We start from the raw sequence: 18507 nt of genomic DNA, 5'->3' as shown, positions 1-18507 counted from the left end.
TTTCCTCGTCCTCTTCAACAATTCGACATTCCAAAAGTTCTCGATCTTCCCACTGAAATCACTTTTTTTTAAAGATCTCCCTTTTTCAATTTCCCAAAATAAAAACCTCTTCACTAGTAATTCCGGCGGCTCATTTTTCTTCTTCGGCGTCGATGTGGCGTTCGGAGGCTCCAGCTTGATGATCTTATGTGCGGCAGCCTGAGACTTGTGAAAAAATTTGAAAAAAGGTGAAATTTCAAGAAAAAATACCCGATTGAAAAGGTAACAACAGCTGAAAAAAACGAAAAGAAATTGAATTTTTCTTTTCTGATTATATATAATAATAATAACAAGAACATGGAGAGAGTGGACAGGTGCTATGGGAAAATAATCAAATTTTTATGTATTCGAACTAGAATTTGTGTTTTTTCCTTCTATTATTAAGTGTTTTTTATTAGTTCTAAAAATACAATTTTGAAAAAAAAACAAAAGGTTCGAGATTATACACTTATTAAAAATTTGAAAAAAATTGACTATAAATCAAGAGTGTCGGTTTTTCATCGTTTTTTGAAAATTGAAAAAAGTAATCCTTTTTTTTAAAGAAAAACATACAATTTTTAAAGAATTTTTATATTCAAAAAATAAAATTTTTTTCAAAAACTGAATGCTTTTTCAGCAATTCGTTGGTGACCGCCCTAGTGAAAATTCGGCCAGTTTTCGGAAAAGTGAAAACCTAAGGAAAACCTCGGCCACCAAATTTGGCATGTTTGCAAAAATGGGGGAAATGGGCCGGGCTTCAACTTTAGGCCATTACAGAAAATTGGCACTCACAAAATTTGGGATTGTACATCTAATCTCTGGGAAGATAATCCCTTAATCATCCATTGAAGCTGATTATCAAAATAAATTTTGAAATGGACAATTTCAGGTCTCGCAGCGACATTCAAAAGCGTTGCAAAGCTACAATTTTCGACAGCGCAAATTTTGATATAAAACATTTTTCAGTGCATTTCTCCACCACTTTTGAGGTAGGTAGACGGAAAAATAAGTTTTTTGCATACTTTCAATGTTTTAGAGGCTTTTTGAGAATTGTCTGATTTTTTATTCAAAAGTTGACAAAATTTGAGAAAATAGCTGAAAATGGCCAATTTGGGTATAGAAAGCAAAGTCTCAGATTCCGGTACTCCACGTTATGTAGAAAACATCTGAGCTACAGGAAAGTAGTGAACAAAAAATTAACTAAACAATTTCAGATCAACATTTAAGCTATTTTTACCCTCAAGAAAGTTCAAATTGAAACGAGGAAGAGATGTGAAAACAAAAATAAAAAGTATCAACTGCAGCAGAAAAACAAACGATGAAGATGGGGGAACACCCAAAAAGCAGGCAGTAGAAGAACAATCATTCGACTGTTTTTCTCAAAAGGGTATTCTCTCTATATTCCTTCTTTTTCTTCTTCCTTTTTTCATACCATACTCAACATTGTCTGTGGAGAAGAAAAAGTTAGAGACAATATTTTCAGACGACGAAGAGAGTGCATTGATGACGTGATGAGGGAACATGCAGAGAAATCGAAACCCGCGCAGAGACAGCTTCACGAAACGAGTTAGAGCCCGAGAGACGGAGCAACATCGAGAAAAAGACGTTTTTTCCCCTCTTTTTCGTCGTTTTTCACCCGAGTGCTCAGAAGAAAAAGAAGTCGTCGGCGAACAGGAAATTTGTGTGAGAGCTCTTTATTTGAATTCGCAAGAAGAAGCAGACGATAAAGAGAAAATGGCGATTCAAAACCTCCGATGGCTCATTAGTTTGAGTCGTCTCTTGGACCCCTGTGAGCTCTTTTTCGGGCTCTTTTTAGGTGAACCAAGGCGCCCAAATCTTATTGAATTAAGAGAATTGCTACTTTTTTGAGACTATTTTTTTTCTTGGTTTTATTTTTCGTTTCATTTTCAAGAATATGAAATTTTTCTGATCATAAATACAATGAAAATTGATTTTTTTTTCCACGAAAGGCTTCGTCTAGAGCTATTTGTTGTCCCAAGAAAATTTTCAAAAATTCAAAAAAAAGTCGAAAGATAGAATTAAATTTGTAGATTTTCCGACAAATTTTTTAAAACTAAAAGGCAATTTTTTAATGATAAAAAATATTTTTTTAATTTTTAATAGATTTTTCTTTCAATTTTGCAAAAAATAAATAAAAATCTTTTTTTAAATAACTTTTTTCTTGTTTTTTATATGTATTATTTGGAAATGTTAATGAGACCATTTTCAAAAAAGTTCCTGAAATAAAAACTTTTTTTTTCAATTTGAAAATATTTTCAAAAAAGGAATTCGAAACAGTGAATTCGTACAAAAATACGGGAAATCGAAGCTTAAAATTTCAAAAAAAATGAGTGAGAAGAGATTTGTTATAGGAATAATATTATCATCATCCTGTTTGATATAACGGAAATCCGCACACAACGGATTAGTCCAATTTTTCGCATATTTCACTCGTGGCCTTTCTAGATGATTAGTTTGAAGGAAAAAAGAAGAAAACGCGTAAATAAATATTCGGTTCGAATATTTTTTGTTGGAAAAAAACGCGAATGTTCTGCTTGACAAGATAATTAATCATTGAGAAAAAATATCTTTCAGCTAAAATTTTGTAGCGAAATAAATTTCGTGTACGAAATTTGTACCCGATCTGGAGAATCTCAGTCCGAAAAACAGAAATACCGCGAAAGGAGAAAAAATCGCGAAGGAATTCAAACTTTACAAACGTGACCAATCAGCGCTTTGCTCCGCCCTTTTTTTCAACCAATCATACAGCGTGAGCGGAGATCGACGACGCTGATTGGCCGGGGAGGTCTCATTTTTTGGAGGAACCTCAGGAAATTTAATAAACGAAACTTGAAAATTCGCATTTTGGAGTTGGATGTAGTATTTCTAAATTAACTAATCTCTAAATGTTTCCAATTCCAAAAGCCATCACTTCCGGCAAATGTAAATCCCTCAGGAACATTTTTTGAAAACATTCACAACGTCACAAGGCTATTAATTATCAATTGCTGATATTTTTGATGGAAAGTGCATAGGTACTTTTGAGTTGAAAATCATGAAAAGGTAAAGGTTATAAGATCAGAAAAATTAGTTCTTTCCGAAAAAGAACGAGCCCGTCTATTTTGAAGCCTAAGAATGCTTTTGAAAAGAGAAACACCATTATTTGCATGCAATTTTCAAACGATTTGCACCTGACCATGCTCGTTAAATCACCTGTTTGAAGAAATTCGTTCACTTTGGATGCCAATTCATTGCAAGAAGTTGCTTTTTCAGAACTTTCTAGATGGGAAAATTAAACTGTGAAGCCCTAACTGAAGCAAAAATAACAGAGAACTGCGAATTTCAGCCTGAGCACAACTAGAGCCAAAAAAAATTAAAGTTAGCTTAAAAATAAAATGAACTTTTCGAAAAGTGCAACCCACACTGAAAAACTGCTTGTTTCTCAAAATGAGTATAGCTGATTGAAAAATAAAATGGAGAGAAATAGAGAATGCGCGCTCTCTCTCTTTCACACGGCTTATCCGCTGTCCAACTCACTCTTTCCGGTTGTCTCTCTTGTTCTCCCATTGTCTCCGATTATCTTATTCAGAATTGTTCTGATTGTTCTTATCAGTAATCTCTCAGACTTTGATGACGTTTGAACAAATTCAACTAAAAACATTGAAAATAAAAGCAACATTTTCCATTTATCCACAATACTTTCAGGAGAAAGCAAAAAATAAAACAAGATTTAAAAACCCAAAAGTTAGTTTCAGACCCCCCCCCCCCCCAATACTGCCGGTCTTTTGTCAGGGAAGAGAGGAGATTCACAGAAGAAACTAAAACCTAATGAGACCCCAGAATACTGCCGGTATTCTGTCAGGAATCATTAGGTGGAGAGGAGATTCACAGAAGAAACTAAAACCTAATGAGACCCCAGAATACTGCCGGTATTCTGTCAGGACTCACTAGGTAGAGAGGAGATTCACAGAAGAAACTAAAACCTAATGAGACCCCAGAATACTGCCGGTATTCTGTCAGGAATCATTAGGTGGAGAGGAGATTCACAGAAGAAACTAAAACCTAATGAGACCCCAGAATACTGCCGGTATTCTGTCAGGAATCATTAGGTGGAGAGGAGATTCACAGAAGAAACTAAAACCTAATGAGACCCCAGAATACTGCCGGTATTCTGTCAGGAATCATTAGGTAGAGAGGAGATTCACAGAAGAAACTAAAACCTAATGAGACCCCAGAATACTGCCGGTATTCTGTCAGGAATCATTAGGTGGAGAGGAGATTCACAGAAGAAACTAAAACCTAATGAGACCCCAGAATACTGCCGGTATTCTGTCAGGAATCATTAGGTGGAGAGGAGATTCACAGAAGAAACTAAAACCTAATGAGACCCCAGAATACTGCCGGTATTCTGTCAGGAATCATTAGGTTGAGAGGAGATTCACAGAAGAAACTAAAACCTAATGAGACCCCAGAATACTGCCGGTATTCTGTCAGGAATCATTAGGTGGAGAGGAGATTCACAGAAGAAACTAAAACCTAATGAGACCCCAGAATACTGCCGGTATTCTGTCAGGAATCATTAGGTGGAGAGGAGATTCACAGAAGAAACTAAAACCTAATGAGACCCCAGAATACTGCCGGTATTCTGTCAGGAATCATTAGGTGGAGAGGAGATTCACAGAAGAAACTAAAACCTAATGAGACCCCAGAATACTGCCGGTATTCTGTCAGGAATCATTAGGTGGAGAGGAGATTCACAGAAGAAACTAAAACCTAATGAGACCCCAGAATACTGCCGGTATTCTGTCAGGAATCATTAGGTGGAGAGGAGATTCACAGAAGAAACTAAAACCTAATGAGACCCCAGAATACTGCCGGTATTCTGTCAGGAATCATTAGGTGGAGAGGAGATTCACAGAAGAAACTAAAACCTAATGAGACCCCAGAATACTGCCGGTATTCTGTCAGGAATCATTAGGTTGAGAGGAGATTCACAGAGAAACTAAAACCTAATGAGACCCCAGAATACTGCCGGTATTCTGTCAGGAATCATTAGGTGGAGAGGAGATTCACAGAAGTAACTAAAACCTAATGAGACCCCAGAATACTGCCGGTATTCCGTCATGGACTCATTAGGTGGAGAGGAGATTCACAGAAGAAACTAAAAGCTAATGAGACCCCAGAATACTGCCGGTATTCTGTCAGGAATCATTAGGTGGAGAGGAGATTCACAGAAGAAACTAAAAGCTAATGAGACCCCAGAATACTGCCGGTATTCTGTCAGGAATCATTAGGTTGAGAGGAGATTCACAGAAGAAACTAAAAGCTAATGAGACCCCAGAATACTGCCGGTATTCTGTCAGGAATCATTAGGTGGAGAGGAGATTCACAGAAGAAACTAAAACCTAATGAGACCCCAGAATACTGCCGGTATTCTGTCAGGAATCATTAGGTAGAGAGGAGATTCACAGAAGAAACTAAAACCTAATGAGACCCCAGAATACTGCCGGTATTCTGTCAGGAATCATTAGGTGGAGAGGAGATTCACAGAAGAAACTAAAACCTAATGAGACCCCAGAATACTGCCGGTATTCTGTCAGGACTCACTAGGTAGAGAGGAGATTCACAGAAGAAACTAAAACCTAATGAGACCCCAGAATACTGCCGGTATTCTGTCAGGAATCATTAGGTGGAGAGGAGATTCACAGAAGAAACTAAAACCTAATGAGACCCCAGAATACTGCCGGTATTCTGTCAGGAATCATTAGGTGGAGAGGAGATTCACAGAAGAAACTAAAACCTAATGAGACCCCAGAATACTGCCGGTATTCTGTCAGGAATCATTAGGTGGAGAGGAGATTCACAGAAGAAACTAAAACCTAATGAGACCCCAGAATACTGCCGGTATTCTGTCAGGAATCATTAGGTTGAGAGGAGATTCACAGAAGAAACTAAAAGCTAATGAGACCCCAGAATACTGCCGGTATTCTGTCAGGAATCATTAGGTGGAGAGGAGATTCACAGAAGAAACTAAAAGCTAATGAGACCCCAGAATACTGCCGGTATTCTGTCAGGAATCATTAGGTGGAGAGGAGATTCACAGAAGAAACTAAAACCTAATGAGACCCCAGAATACTGCCGGTATTCTGTCAGGAATCATTAGGTGGAGAGGAGATTCACAGAAGAAACTAAAACCTAATGAGACCCCAGAATACTGCCGGTATTCTGTCAGGAATCATTAGGTGGAGAGGAGATTCACAGAAGAAACTAAAACCTAATGAGACCCCAGAATACTGCCGGTATTCTGTCAGGAATCATTAGGTGGAGAGGAGATTCACAGAAGAAACTAAAACCTAATGAGACCCCAGAATACTGCCGGTATTCTGTCAGGACTCACTAGGTAGAGAGGAGATTCACAGAAGAAACTAAAACCTAATGAGACCCCAGAATACTGCCGGTATTCTGTCAGGAATCATTAGGTGGAGAGGAGATTCACAGAAGAAACTAAAACCTAATGAGACCCCAGAATACTGCCGGTATTCTGTCAGGAATCATTAGGTGGAGAGGAGATTCACAGAAGAAACTAAAAGCTAATGAGACCCCAGAATACTGCCGGTATTCTGTCAGGAATCATTAGGTTGAGAGGAGATTCACAGAAGAAACTAAAAGCTAATGAGACCCCAGAATACTGCCGGTATTCTGTCAGGAATCATTAGGTGGAGAGGAGTACTGCCGGTATTCTGTCAGGACTCACTAGGTAGAGAGGAGATTCACAGAAGAAACTAAAACCTAATGAGACCCCAGAATACTGCCGGTATTCTGTCAGGAATCATTAGGTGAGAGGAGATTCACAGAAGAAACTAAAACCTAATGAGACCCCAGAATACTGCCGGTATTCTGTCAGGAATCATTAGGTTGAGAGGAGATTCACAGAAGAAACTAAAACCTAATGAGACCCCAGAATACTGCAGGTATTCTGTCAGGAATCATTAGGTTGAGAGGAGATTCACAGAAGAAACTAAAACCTAATGAGACCCCAGAATACTGCCGGTATTCTGTCAGGAATCATTAGGTGGAGAGGAGATTCACAGAAGAAACTAAAACCTAATGAGACCCCAGAATACTGCCGGTATTCTGTCAGTACTCATTAGGTAGAGAGGAGATTCACGGAAGTTGGAAATGAAATGTAAAATATGTTGAACCGAAAAGTGAATACAAGATTTTCCATTTATCCACAATACTTTCAGGAGAAAGCAAAAAATAAAACAAGATTTAAAAACCCAAAAGTTAGTTTCAGACCCCCCCCCCCCCCAATACTGCCGGTCTTTTGTCAGGGAAGAGAGGAGATTCACAGAAGAAACTAAAACCTAATGAGACCCCAGAATACTGCCGGGATTCTGTCAGGAATCATTAGGTGGAGAGGAGATTCACAGAAGAAACTAAAACCTAATGAGACCCCAGAATACTGCCGGTATTCTGTCAGGAATCATTAGGTGGAGAGGAGATTCACAGAAGAAACTAAAACCTAATGAGACCCCAGAATACTGCCGGTATTCTGTCAGGAATCATTAGGTGGAGAGGAGATTCACAGAAGAAACTAAAACCTAATGAGACCCCAGAATACTGCCGGTATTCTGTCAGGAATCATTAGGTGGAGAGGAGATTCACAGAAGAAACTAAAACCTAATGAGACCCCAGAATACTGCCGGTATTCTGTCAGGAATCATTAGGTGGAGAGGAGATTCACAGAAGAAACTAAAACCTAATGAGACCCCAGAATACTGCCGGTATTCTGTCAGGACTCATTAGGTAGAGAGGAGATTCACAGAAGAAACTAAAACCTAATGAGACCCCAGAATACTGCCGGTATTCTGTCAGGAATCATTAGGTGGAGAGGAGATTCACAGAAGAAACTAAAACCTAATGAGACCCCAGAATACTGCCGGTATTCTGTCAGGAATCATTAGGTGGAGAGGAGATTCACAGAAGAAACTAAAACCTAATGAGACCCCAGAATACTGCCGGTATTCTGTCAGGAATCATTAGGTAGAGAGGAGATTCACAGAAGAAACTAAAACCTAATGAGACCCCAGAATACTGCCGGTATTCTGTCAGGAATCATTAGGTGGAGAGGAGATTCACAGAAGAAACTAAAACCTAATGAGACCCCAGAATACTGCCGGTATTCTGTCAGGAATCATTAGGTTGAGAGGAGATTCACAGAAGAAACTAAAACCTAATGAGACCCCAGAATACTGCCGGTATTCTGTCAGGAATCATTAGGTTGAGAGGAGATTCACAGAAGAAACTAAAACCTAATGAGACCCCAGAATACTGCCGGTATTCTGTCAGGAATCATTAGGTTGAGAGGAGATTCACAGAAGAAACTAAAAGCTAATGAGACCCCAGAATACTGCCGGTATTCTGTCAGGAATCATTAGGTGGAGAGGAGATTCACAGAAGAAACTAAAACCTAATGAGACCCCAGAATACTGCCGGTATTCTGTCAGTACTCATTAGGTAGAGAGGAGATTCACGGAAGTTGGAAATGAAATGTAAAATATGTTGAACCGAAAAGTGAATACAAGATAACCACTGACGTGAGCAACCGCTCAGTGGCTAGGCAGTGGGGTGACAATGACCCTCATAACCCGTACAGGGGGAAGGGGAAGACCACAGAGAAGTGGGAAAAGGTCATATACAGTGTGGGAAAGTTCTATAGGACCCCCCCTAATTTGAAGGTTTGAGGAACTTCCGAAAATTTTTTTGAAAAACTGCTAATGCCATTCGTTTTTAAATTGAAAAAAACCTATATACATTTTTTTCCAGAAGTTTATCTCAAAAACTGAGGTCGCGCTGGAAAAAACGTCAAAATCCAGTGTGAAACTTCTATAGGACCCCCCGTTTTTTTTCACGATTTTTACTAAAATCAACAGATTTTGGAATTTTTGACAAAGCTCAAATCAAGTTTGAGTTAGAAATGAGTTCAGATAAGCAGTTTTGACTTTAAAAAATTAATACGAAATGTTCTCGTGGGATCTCCAGACTGGTTCTGATTCTTCCGATCTTTGATGTTCAAGTCTGTTTCAAGCTTCCTGGTGCTCTCGGTAATGCCAAAACTTGATAAACTCTCTTTAACAAGTTCCTACTAAAATTCCTAGCACACACACCATAAACATTTTTACGCCATCCCCAAGAAACCAGTCAGAAACAGCGTATTAACAAGTTGCAGTTATTTTTGATCAACAACAGAACATTCATATACTAAAATCAAGAAAGGATCAATAGTTAATCGGGTTTCCTTGTGTGCGGATGATCTCAAACAGTCTGTCCTCCATTGATCTGACCAAACTTTTCAGCTGGTTGTCCGGAATAGACTTCCAAGCGTCGAGAATTCCTTGCTTCAACGATGCAACTGTTGGGTAAGTCTTGTTCTGAGCATACACGATACGGACAAGAATCCCCCACAAATTTTCGATTGGATTGAGATCAGGACTTCGAGCTGGCCAATCAAGAAGGTTGATCTTCTTGAGCTTGAAATAGTCGCGGGTTGAGTTGCTCACATGGATTGTCGCATTATCCTGCTGAAATCTAAAGTCTTTTCTGGAGTAGTGACGAAGATATTTGGAGAGCTCCAGTTCCAAGACGTTCTGATAGTCAGTGCTGTTCATCTTGCTACTGACGAACTGTATCTCAAGCTTCTTCTTCTCCGTGAACGCTCCCCAAACCATCACCGTTCCTCCTCCAAAATTACGTCTCGAAAAAACCATTGGTTCCTTGCGCAAATCGCGCCAATAGTAGCGGCAACCGTCAGGCCCATCGAGATTGAATTTCTTTTCATCGGAGAAGACAACCTAAAACAATGATCCTAATTATTCACTCTTGCTTTTTTAAATTCTCACTTTACTCCAATTCGTTCCCATATTGTTCTTAGCAAATTCCAATCGCTTGAGTTTATGGTCTGCAGAGAGTAACGGAGCAGGGCGAAGTTTCTGACGAACGATTACACCAGATCGTTTGATGACATTGAGGATGGTCCTTTTTGAAGCAGACAATTGAAGCTCATTGCGAATATCTCTTGCCGTCTTACAGGAGTTGGAGGCAGCACGAATCACATTTCGTTCGTCACGCACGGAGAGAGCTTTGCGACGAGGAGCTCTTTTAGATGTACCGTAGCTCACCGGATCCTTCAGATACACGCGAATACAGTGTCGAGAACGGGAAATTTTCCTACTCATTTCATGCAGGGACACATTGAGCAATTTCATAACATCCAGCTGAGCGCGTTCAGTGTCCGAAAGGGCAGATCCTCGAGGCATTGCAAGTTAGACTGCTTTCGAAGTAAGCTTTCCAGCCTCTATATGTGTGCCACAACACATGCCACAATTCCACATTTAATAATTCACGCAAAAAATAGTAAATAACATCTGTGAGGGACAATTTAACTTGAAATATTGGTCCCATGGAACCTTGTAATCAAAGAAAAACGATTTGATTCCTGATAAGCCTTCCATTGTTTCCTGCTGCATATTTTGCCAAATCAGCTTGACTACACAGTCGAAACATCTAAAGTGCGTGCTAGGAATTTTAGTAGGAACTTGTTAAAGAGAGTTTATCAAGTTTTGGCATTACCGAGAGCACCAGGAAGCTTGAAACAGACTTGAACATCAAAGATCGGAAGAATCAGAACCAGTCTGGAGATCCCACGAGAACATTTCGTATTAATTTTTTAAAGTCAAAACTGCTTATCTGAACTCATTTCTAACTCAAACTTGATTTGAGCTTTGTCAAAAATTCCAAAATCTGTTGATTTTAGTAAAAATCGTGAAAAAAAACGGGGGGTCCTATAGAAGTTTCACACTGGATTTTGACGTTTTTTCCAGCGCGACCTCAGTTTTTGAGATAAACTTCTGGAAAAAAATGTATATAGGTTTTTTTCAATTTAAAAACGAACGGCATTAGCAGTTTTTCGAAAAAATTTTCGGAAGTTCCTCAAACCTTCAAATTAGGGGGGGTCCTATAGAACTTTCCCACACTGTATCACCCGCCGGAAGACAGACCCTATTGATCAAACTATAGACAACTCATCTTGTGTGCACAGGGCCACACAACAGTAATCCAGGAATTTGGAAGGTTGGAAGAGTCAGAAGGAACCGAAAAAACTAGTTTTAGACTCTACAATACTGACTGTATTTTAAAAAGTCTTGTCGAAATAACTCGAAACTTATCAATTTACTGATAGGTTTCGGATGAAGTTGGCAGGATTAACTCCCCTAAACTTCTGAGCATCACAATGAAGATCATAACACGTCGGAAATGTCGTAAATTGTTTGCGGTACAAAATTCGAGTGATAATATCGATGACAGGGACAAACTGGTGCAACAATCGATAAACTTCTCGATAAACTGGTAAGCCACATCTATCAAAAGACAGGTTGCTTGCCACTGAAAGAAAAACTCAAGCTGGCCAATCAACAGATGTAGCAAGGCGCAGGTCAGCATCCATGTCGGGTCCTCAATTGGAAACGACTTCCCGAAAGACCATCCAAACCCCCGAGAAACCCACCGCTGAAACCATCATCGAGTGAGAAAGCTAGTCTCGACCTTGACCTCATAACAGAGAAGGCCGTTGCGGTCATTCACTGTTAGTTGAGGAATATGAAGCCAAGATAGAAGGACGAAGCGTCACAAAATGTTTGAAATGCGGAGATGAAGACGGAAAAGTGCAACACTTGATCAGTTGCCTCAGCACTCTGATTCTCCCAGAAGAACTCTGGGCATCTCCAGACAAGGTGGCGGAGGCCTTCATTCCGAGGGGACAAACTTTTAGGGTGGCAAGGTATTTTTGGGGACAAAGTATTCAAAGTGGCATGGTATCCAGTCGACAAAGTGCCATTTGTCTCTGACCGGGCGTATCTTCGGTGACAAACTTTTTTCAACTAGTTTTTATATGTATTTTTCGACCATTTTTTGTTCATATTTTACTGGAATAAGTTTTTAAATGCAATTTTCCATGGATTTTCGGCCTTGACTACTCACAATTGAATGTATGAACAATGATCTTTTGGGAAAATGCTGTAAAACGTCCAACTAACTTGGAATATCGTAAGATTCTTCCTTATAATCTGACCCTTAAGCTCCGAAGGATCACAGGGGGTACCTCCTGATGATCTGATCCTTCAGCTCCGAAGGATCAGAAGGGTACCTCCTGATGATCTGATCCTTAAGCTCCGAAGGATCACAAGGGTACCTCCTGGTGATCTGATCCTTCAGCTCCGAAGGATCACAAGGGTACCTCCTGGTGATCTGATCCTTCAGCTCCGAAGGATCAGAAGGGTACCTCCTAATGATCTGATCCTTCAGCTTCAAAGGATCAGAAGGGTACAGAAGGGGATTTATTGCTTTTATACCCCTTATGATCCTTTGAAGCTGAAGGATCAGATCATCAGGAGGTACCCTTCTGATCCTTCGGAGCTGAAGGATCAGATCATCAGGAGGTACCCCCTGTGATCCTTTGGAGCTTAAGGACCAGATTATAAGGAAGAATCTTACGATATTCCAAGTGAGTTGGACGTTTTACAGCAATTTCCCAAAAGATCATTGTTCATACATTCAATTGTGAGTAGTCAAGGCCGAAAATCCATGGAAAATTGCATTTAAAAACTTATTCCAGTAAAATATGAACAAAAAATGGTCGAAAAATACATATAAAAACTAGTTGAAAAAAGTTTGTCACCGAAGATACGCCCGGTCAGAGACAAATGGCACTTTGTCGACTGGATACCATGCCACTTTGGATACTTTGTCCCCAAAAATACCTTGCCACCCTAAAAGTTTGTCCCCTCGGAATGAAGGCCGGTGGCGGAGGCCCTCGGACTCCCCACCAAGGGTGCCAATTCCCGTGTCCCGTTTGTCCCGTTGTCCCGTTTTTGTAATTTTTACGGAACATTGATACCCTTGCTCCCCACCCAAACTCCATTCGGCCCTGGACGTCCTTGATCCTCGCAGGACATTAAGTGGTTGCTGTGCAGTAATTGTTGTTTGCAACAACACCGATCGACGATCATACCTCAGGCCCAGGGGAGTTAGAAAAAAACGAAAAAAAATTTTAAAACATTTCAAAGAAACTATGAAATATAGGAAAATATTTCATATCAGTGAGTAGTTTGGAACTACCGTACTCCTAGTAAAGGAGCGTGCCCGATCCTAGGGCTTCTATGTAGGCGCGAAAGTGCCTACAGCGTCTGCTTCGCTCGGTGAGCCTCGCCTCCTGGCGTCGCGGAACCCGAAAAGCGGCAAAAACAATCATCTTTCGCACTATTACAAGAACACACATATTCTAAGAATGCGTATTGCGCAACACATTTGACGCGCAAAATATCTCGAGGCGAAAACTACAGTAATCCTTTAAATGACAAATGTAGGGCTCATGTGAGCCCTACAGTAGTGAGTTAAAGAAGTACTGTAGTTTTCGCTACGAGATATTTAGCGAGTCACAAATGTTGCGGCGTAGAAATGAGGCGAGAGCCAGGTTGGAGGCAGGCGACAGGGTCTGAAACCGAGCCTGCCTACCATGAAACTAGTTGTTACCAAACATTTGGCGTCATCAATCCAAAATCCGTCTTCTCCTCCTGCACGACTTCCCACGGAGGCATCCTTCCAACAAAACGATCCATTTATTGTCCATGACCCTCTCGAAACCGTCTCGAAATGCTAAAATTTCAGTTTTTCATTAAAAATGCTCAGAAATATCTTAAATTTTACCTTCAGCGCACGAAAACGGGGCTCTTTTCCGAGCAGAGCGACCGCTAATTTTTTTCCACGGCTTTCCAAGTCTCGAAATGCTAAAATTCCATTTATTCATTAAAATGCTCAGAAATATGCTAAATTTTACCTTTATTTCTCCAAAAACGGGGCTCTTTTCCAAGCCAAGCGAGCCGAGCAAAAAAGAAATGAAAAATTTTATTGATTTTTCCACGGTTTTCCAAGTTTGATTGCCACGTGTACTTTTTCTTTTAAAATTTAAACAAAAATTAATTAAAACACGTGGATTATTGACTATTGAGTCCACGCGTGAACTCACGTTTATTCTTTTTTTTTAATCGAATTTTTTTTATTTTTCCGCCAAGAAAATGCAAATTTTCGCGGAATTTCAGGAAAAAACACAAAAAACTTCTTATTTTCTACGGAATAAACCGAGAAAAGCGCGGGAAAACCACATATCATAAAAACGAAAAATCACAAGAGAAATACAATTATAACATCAAAAACTCGTAAAAATTGAGATTTTTAAATATGTGACAGAGTTTATTGCTATGAAAACTTGATTCAACAATAAAAAATATTCGAGGGGCAATTTGAAAATATGAATAAATTAGAATAAAAAGCCAGTGGAATTTGTCAGAGATGCTTGAGGGACGAGTAAATATAAATATAAAAATAAAATATATAATTGGATGATACAACGATTCAGACCCATTCTTCGGCAATTGTTGTGAGATCGGCGAGCACGATGGCCTTGGTGAGTGGCTCGGTGTGTGGGAATTCGCTGAAAAAATTGGCAATTTATTGAGATTTTTCACCAAAAAAATATGAGAAACCTCTTCCAGAACTTCTGCAAGCGATCCGCGTTGTCATCGTGAGCCTTGGAGCACTCTCCGGTGACGAATTTGTAGTCGAGGCACGCGATGCAGTAGTCTTCTTTGTGCTTTCTCTTGGTGAGAGAGACCTTCGCCTGGAGCTCCGGCAGCAGCTTCTTGCCCATTTCGCCGACAGAGAATACAGTTTGTGGAGGCTGAAAATTGGATTTTTTAGGTGAAAATTCCAGAATTCTGCAAGAAAACTCACCGGCACGCGCTCGACAATGTTATACACGAACTTGTACTCCTGCTTCTCCTCTTCCATCATCTCATTATCGATTTCTTCGGATCCCGAATCGTCAGGAGATTCCGGTTCCGGAGTTGCTTCTTTCTCTGGGGTCTTCTCCTTTTTTGCCTTCTTCTGCGTTGATTTTCTCGAAGCCACCATTTCTTTCGAGTCTTCTGGAAGCGGAATGGGGACCGATCTCTGAAAAAATAAAGTTAAAATGGGAAAAATTCCGAAATTTCATCGACTTTTTGTCGCCGCAGCAGCTGGAATACAGTTTTTATTGATTTATCGTTAACTTTGGCGAATTTCAAGGCCTATAGGCATCAAATTCGCCTTGAACAGCGAATTATAGTGAGATAAATGACCAGAATATGCAAAATTCGATAAAAACGACATTCCAAGCCGCTACGACAAGAAAATAGCAGAATTTGACTGTAATTTCGACGCCAAAAAACGGAAATTGGGTCTTTTCAGGCAATTTTGAGACGGTTTAACAATAAAATCAACTAAATGCAAGAAATTAACAAAAGAAAACTTGGCAATTTGAATAAATACGACGGGGTCGATACATGACAGAGATATGGAGACGCAGACGGCCGACGGTCGGCCAGGGGGAAATAGCGAATAAATTTCCAAAGAAGCACCTTTCGCATGGATCTTGTGCTCAAATTCAGCGATGGAGATGATGGCGGAGCTTCGTCGTCGGAGAGTTGAAGCCGCGTCGATGGAATCTGAAATTAATTTATTGAAAAATTGAGAGAATTCACACAAAAACACCTCAGAATTATCTAGTTTGTGTGCTACGCTAGTGTGCCACTGAAGCCCACGGCTCGTATAGAACACGCGATGATCACAACCATCCCATGTGCACTTAAACTGAATTTCTTCGTTTTTTACTTCATTTTTGCCTTTTTTAATCAAAAACCAACCTGTTTCGTCTTTGGGAACGGAGTGGATTGATGTCGAGGCTTTGAGGCAGCCTTTGCGCGAGATTTGGCACTCATTTCGTTTGAAATTAATTATTTTAACCTGCAAAAACTGAAAAAATTGGATAATTTTCGAAAAATGGAAAGAAAAACAATTAAAAATTCGGGAAAACTCAAAAACTAGGCAGAGAAGAACTCAAAAAAAAAATGAAAAGAAAAGAAGATAATTCTACAGTACTCTAAAGGGACAGCGCGGAATACCAATGGGTCTCGCAACGATTTGCATATTAAATGGTCTAGAATTAAACATTTTTGGCTTTTTGAAGCAAAATCTTGATTTCACGTGTTGCTTTATTTTTTACAATAATTCATTATTTTTTTATTGTACAATATAAGTCAAAATTTGTAGAAAAATCTGTGAAAACAGATAAAAAAAATAAAATGTTTAACCATGAATTAAAATGTTTAACCATGAATTTCTACTTTCTAAAATTTGAATTTCCTCCATTTATGGAAACTGTGCATTTCTTCGTCATGGTGTTTGCGGATGCGCATCAATTTACGCGCATTTTACGCACTTTAGGCCAAATGAATTAATAAAATTCTCCGTATTTTTCTCGAATTTCTGTGAAATTTTGCCAATTTCGAACTTTAAAATGATATATTTTCAACATTTTTCCACTTCTGGAAGGTTTTATCGTTTATAAATTTAATGAAAATGTTCAAAATTCACCAAAATCGCGAATTATTCAATTTTCGTATTGTTCTATACTTTTCATTCTCTTTTATTCGTTTATTTTATTCCAATGAGCTCAATTTTTCAGGTAAACATCAGCTCAGTCGCAAAAAATGCAAGATAACAAGTCGTCAGGAAGAAAAGTGATGAAAAAGCGAGGCAAATCTGCAAAAGCCGTCGATATGAGTCATTTTCTTGATTTTTTGGCGAAAAAATCTAAGAATATCAGTCGCCCACTAATGCTGAAAGATCTTTTCTCTGCTTACAAGGAAGAAGCTGGCTATCCGGGAACAGTGGCAACGCTCAGACTGAAACTTCGATGGGACTTGGCGGTGAAAATTCCGCTCGCAGCCAACTTTGAAGACGATGAAAAAGCACAAATGTTGTTCGCTACAAGCACATCTGCCAAGGAAGAGTTTCTCAAAAGGTTTGTACAATCTCACTTTGTGCCGAAATATCGAAACGAATTATTTCAGACTCAGGGAGAAAGCTACCGTTGATGTTGACAACCTTCAACGAATCACATATTACAAGTCGACAAAACTTGAATTCAAAGGAAAACACGCCAAAGGGAATTTCGCCGACCTGTCCCAACGAAGATCCAGCTCCGCATCAAACCAATCCGTCGCACAGTCGCCTCCACAGCTGCAACAGATCAATTCGGCGGATCTTCAAGAAGAAGAAGATGAGGATGAGATTATCGTCATTGATCAGACCAGTAATCCAGCTATCAACTACCCCAAAATGAAGCAGATCGCTGTAAAGACAGAATTCCAGGAGCCAAGAATCGATTATCCGCCTAGTGATGGCTCGGACACCATCTCCGTGATAAATGTGAACGCCGGATACTCTTTGTATTGCCCACAACCTGCTTTCTATCCCAATGTCGATCGCTCGATGTTCACCGCAATGGGGCAAATGATGACTGGCGTGCTGCAAATGCAAAGTCAAATGATGAAAGAGGTTTTGAACCGGGGGTAAGCATCTTTGTCCCTGAAACTAAACAATTAATTTCAAAATTTTCAGATCGACCTCCGCACCACCTCCAGCTGCACCAGAAACCACAAGTTTGCGCGATTTCCTCGATTTCGTGAAGGTGTACGTCAATACCCTGAACTCGGCGCAAATGGACGAAGCGCGCCGCCTGATTCAAAACCTTTTGGCCGTCTACCGAAACATCGACAAGCAAATTCCGTTGAGTAAGCTGCGTATGGGACTTGCCACCGCAAAAACAATGGCTGATATGTACTCGATCGACGTCGCTGATGGAGCCTCGGCCACCACTTTCTTCCAGTTCCTCGAGATTTATGCGAATACTCCGAACAATTCGCAATTTGTTACCCTCTGCAACGATCTGAAGAGGAAAATTGAGGATTTGAAGGGGAAAGACAAGGTAATTTTTGAATAATTAATATTTAAGTCCATATATTTGCCAATTTTCAGAAAATTCCATTCCACCATCTGTACAATATCATCAAGACGGCAGTGGATCTTGTTGCTCAATAGAGCTGTATTTCAATGATTTTATTGATTCCTCTGCATAATATTCATGCCCTGTTTATTTTCTTTCAATGTTCCGTTTTTATTAATTTTTATGATTTTTTCCCTTTTATTTTTGCGTGTCTCTAGATAATAAACACTCGCCGTTTTTTTTCCCCACAACCTTTCTCCAATCGAAATTGTTCAATGGTCTTTAATTATTTCCAGGGTTTGTTGTGCTATTGTCGTTTTCCTCCCCGGCGAGCCGGGGCTCATTTCTCATTGCCAAATTGAGCTGCTCGCCTCATTCTTCAATTCTGCACGCAAATTCCGAGTTCTGGGCTCTTGGTCGACGGGATGAATGGGCGTTTTACGAAAAAAAAACTGGAGAATCTTTCTAAAATTAAGACAGAAAACTTTCGTTTAAAAAAATTCAAAAATTCCGTTTTTTTTTCGGTGTACTTTAATTTCCAGATTCAT

At 39.7% G+C, this 18507-nt stretch overlaps 2 protein-coding genes across 4 annotated transcripts; one reads left to right on the top strand and one right to left on the bottom strand.

Annotated features, from left to right (window-relative positions):
• Nucleotides 1-14301: 14301 nt before the first annotated feature.
• On the bottom strand, nt 14302-15930 carry Y14H12B.1 (the record flags this gene model as incomplete). 3 transcript variants are annotated; one of them, NM_062297.7, is made up of 6 exons in its annotated part: nt 14302-14566; nt 14619-14812; nt 14866-15084; nt 15531-15617; nt 15664-15762; nt 15816-15930. In NM_062297.7, 6 exons carry the CDS (start codon nt 15888-15890, stop codon nt 14488-14490), a joined length of 753 nt encoding a protein of 250 aa, NP_494698.1. The 3 variants fall into 3 exon arrangements, with proteins under 3 accessions (NP_494698.1, NP_871987.1, NP_001040824.1); NM_182187.6 differs by lacking the exon at nt 15664-15762 and having other exon boundaries at nt 14312-14566; NM_001047359.4 differs by lacking the exons at nt 15531-15617; nt 15664-15762; nt 15816-15930 and having other exon boundaries at nt 14488-14566; nt 14866-15045.
• A 706-nt stretch (nt 15931-16636) lies between these two features.
• Nucleotides 16637-18199, top strand: Y14H12B.2 (SPK domain-containing protein). Its single transcript, NM_062296.8, has 4 exons — nt 16637-16975; nt 17025-17525; nt 17575-17941; nt 17992-18199. The coding sequence occupies exons 1-4, from the start codon at nt 16662-16664 to the stop codon at nt 18052-18054; spliced, it is 1245 nt and encodes a 414-aa protein (NP_494697.1). The 5' UTR covers nt 16637-16661; the 3' UTR covers nt 18055-18199.
• Nucleotides 18200-18507: the final 308 nt, after the last annotated feature.

This window comes from Caenorhabditis elegans, chromosome II (assembly GCF_000002985.6).
Source record: "Caenorhabditis elegans chromosome II".
Taxonomy (NCBI): domain Eukaryota; kingdom Metazoa; phylum Nematoda; class Chromadorea; order Rhabditida; family Rhabditidae; genus Caenorhabditis; species Caenorhabditis elegans.
Note: the sequence above shows the minus strand (reverse complement) of the source record. Positions and strands in the feature narration are given on the sequence as shown.

Bases quoted from the DNA above. Each gene is read 5' to 3' on its own strand.
- Y14H12B.2 (NM_062296.8), top strand. From the start codon at position 16,662: ATGCAAGATAACAAGTCGTCAGGAAGAAAAGTGATGAAAAAGCGAGGC. The intron at 16,976-17,024 runs GTTTGTACAATC...GAATTATTTCAG, and splicing joins AAGGAAGAGTTTCTCAAAAG to ACTCAGGGAGAAAGCTACCG. The intron at 17,526-17,574 runs GTAAGCATCTTT...CAAAATTTTCAG, and splicing joins AAAGAGGTTTTGAACCGGGG to ATCGACCTCCGCACCACCTC.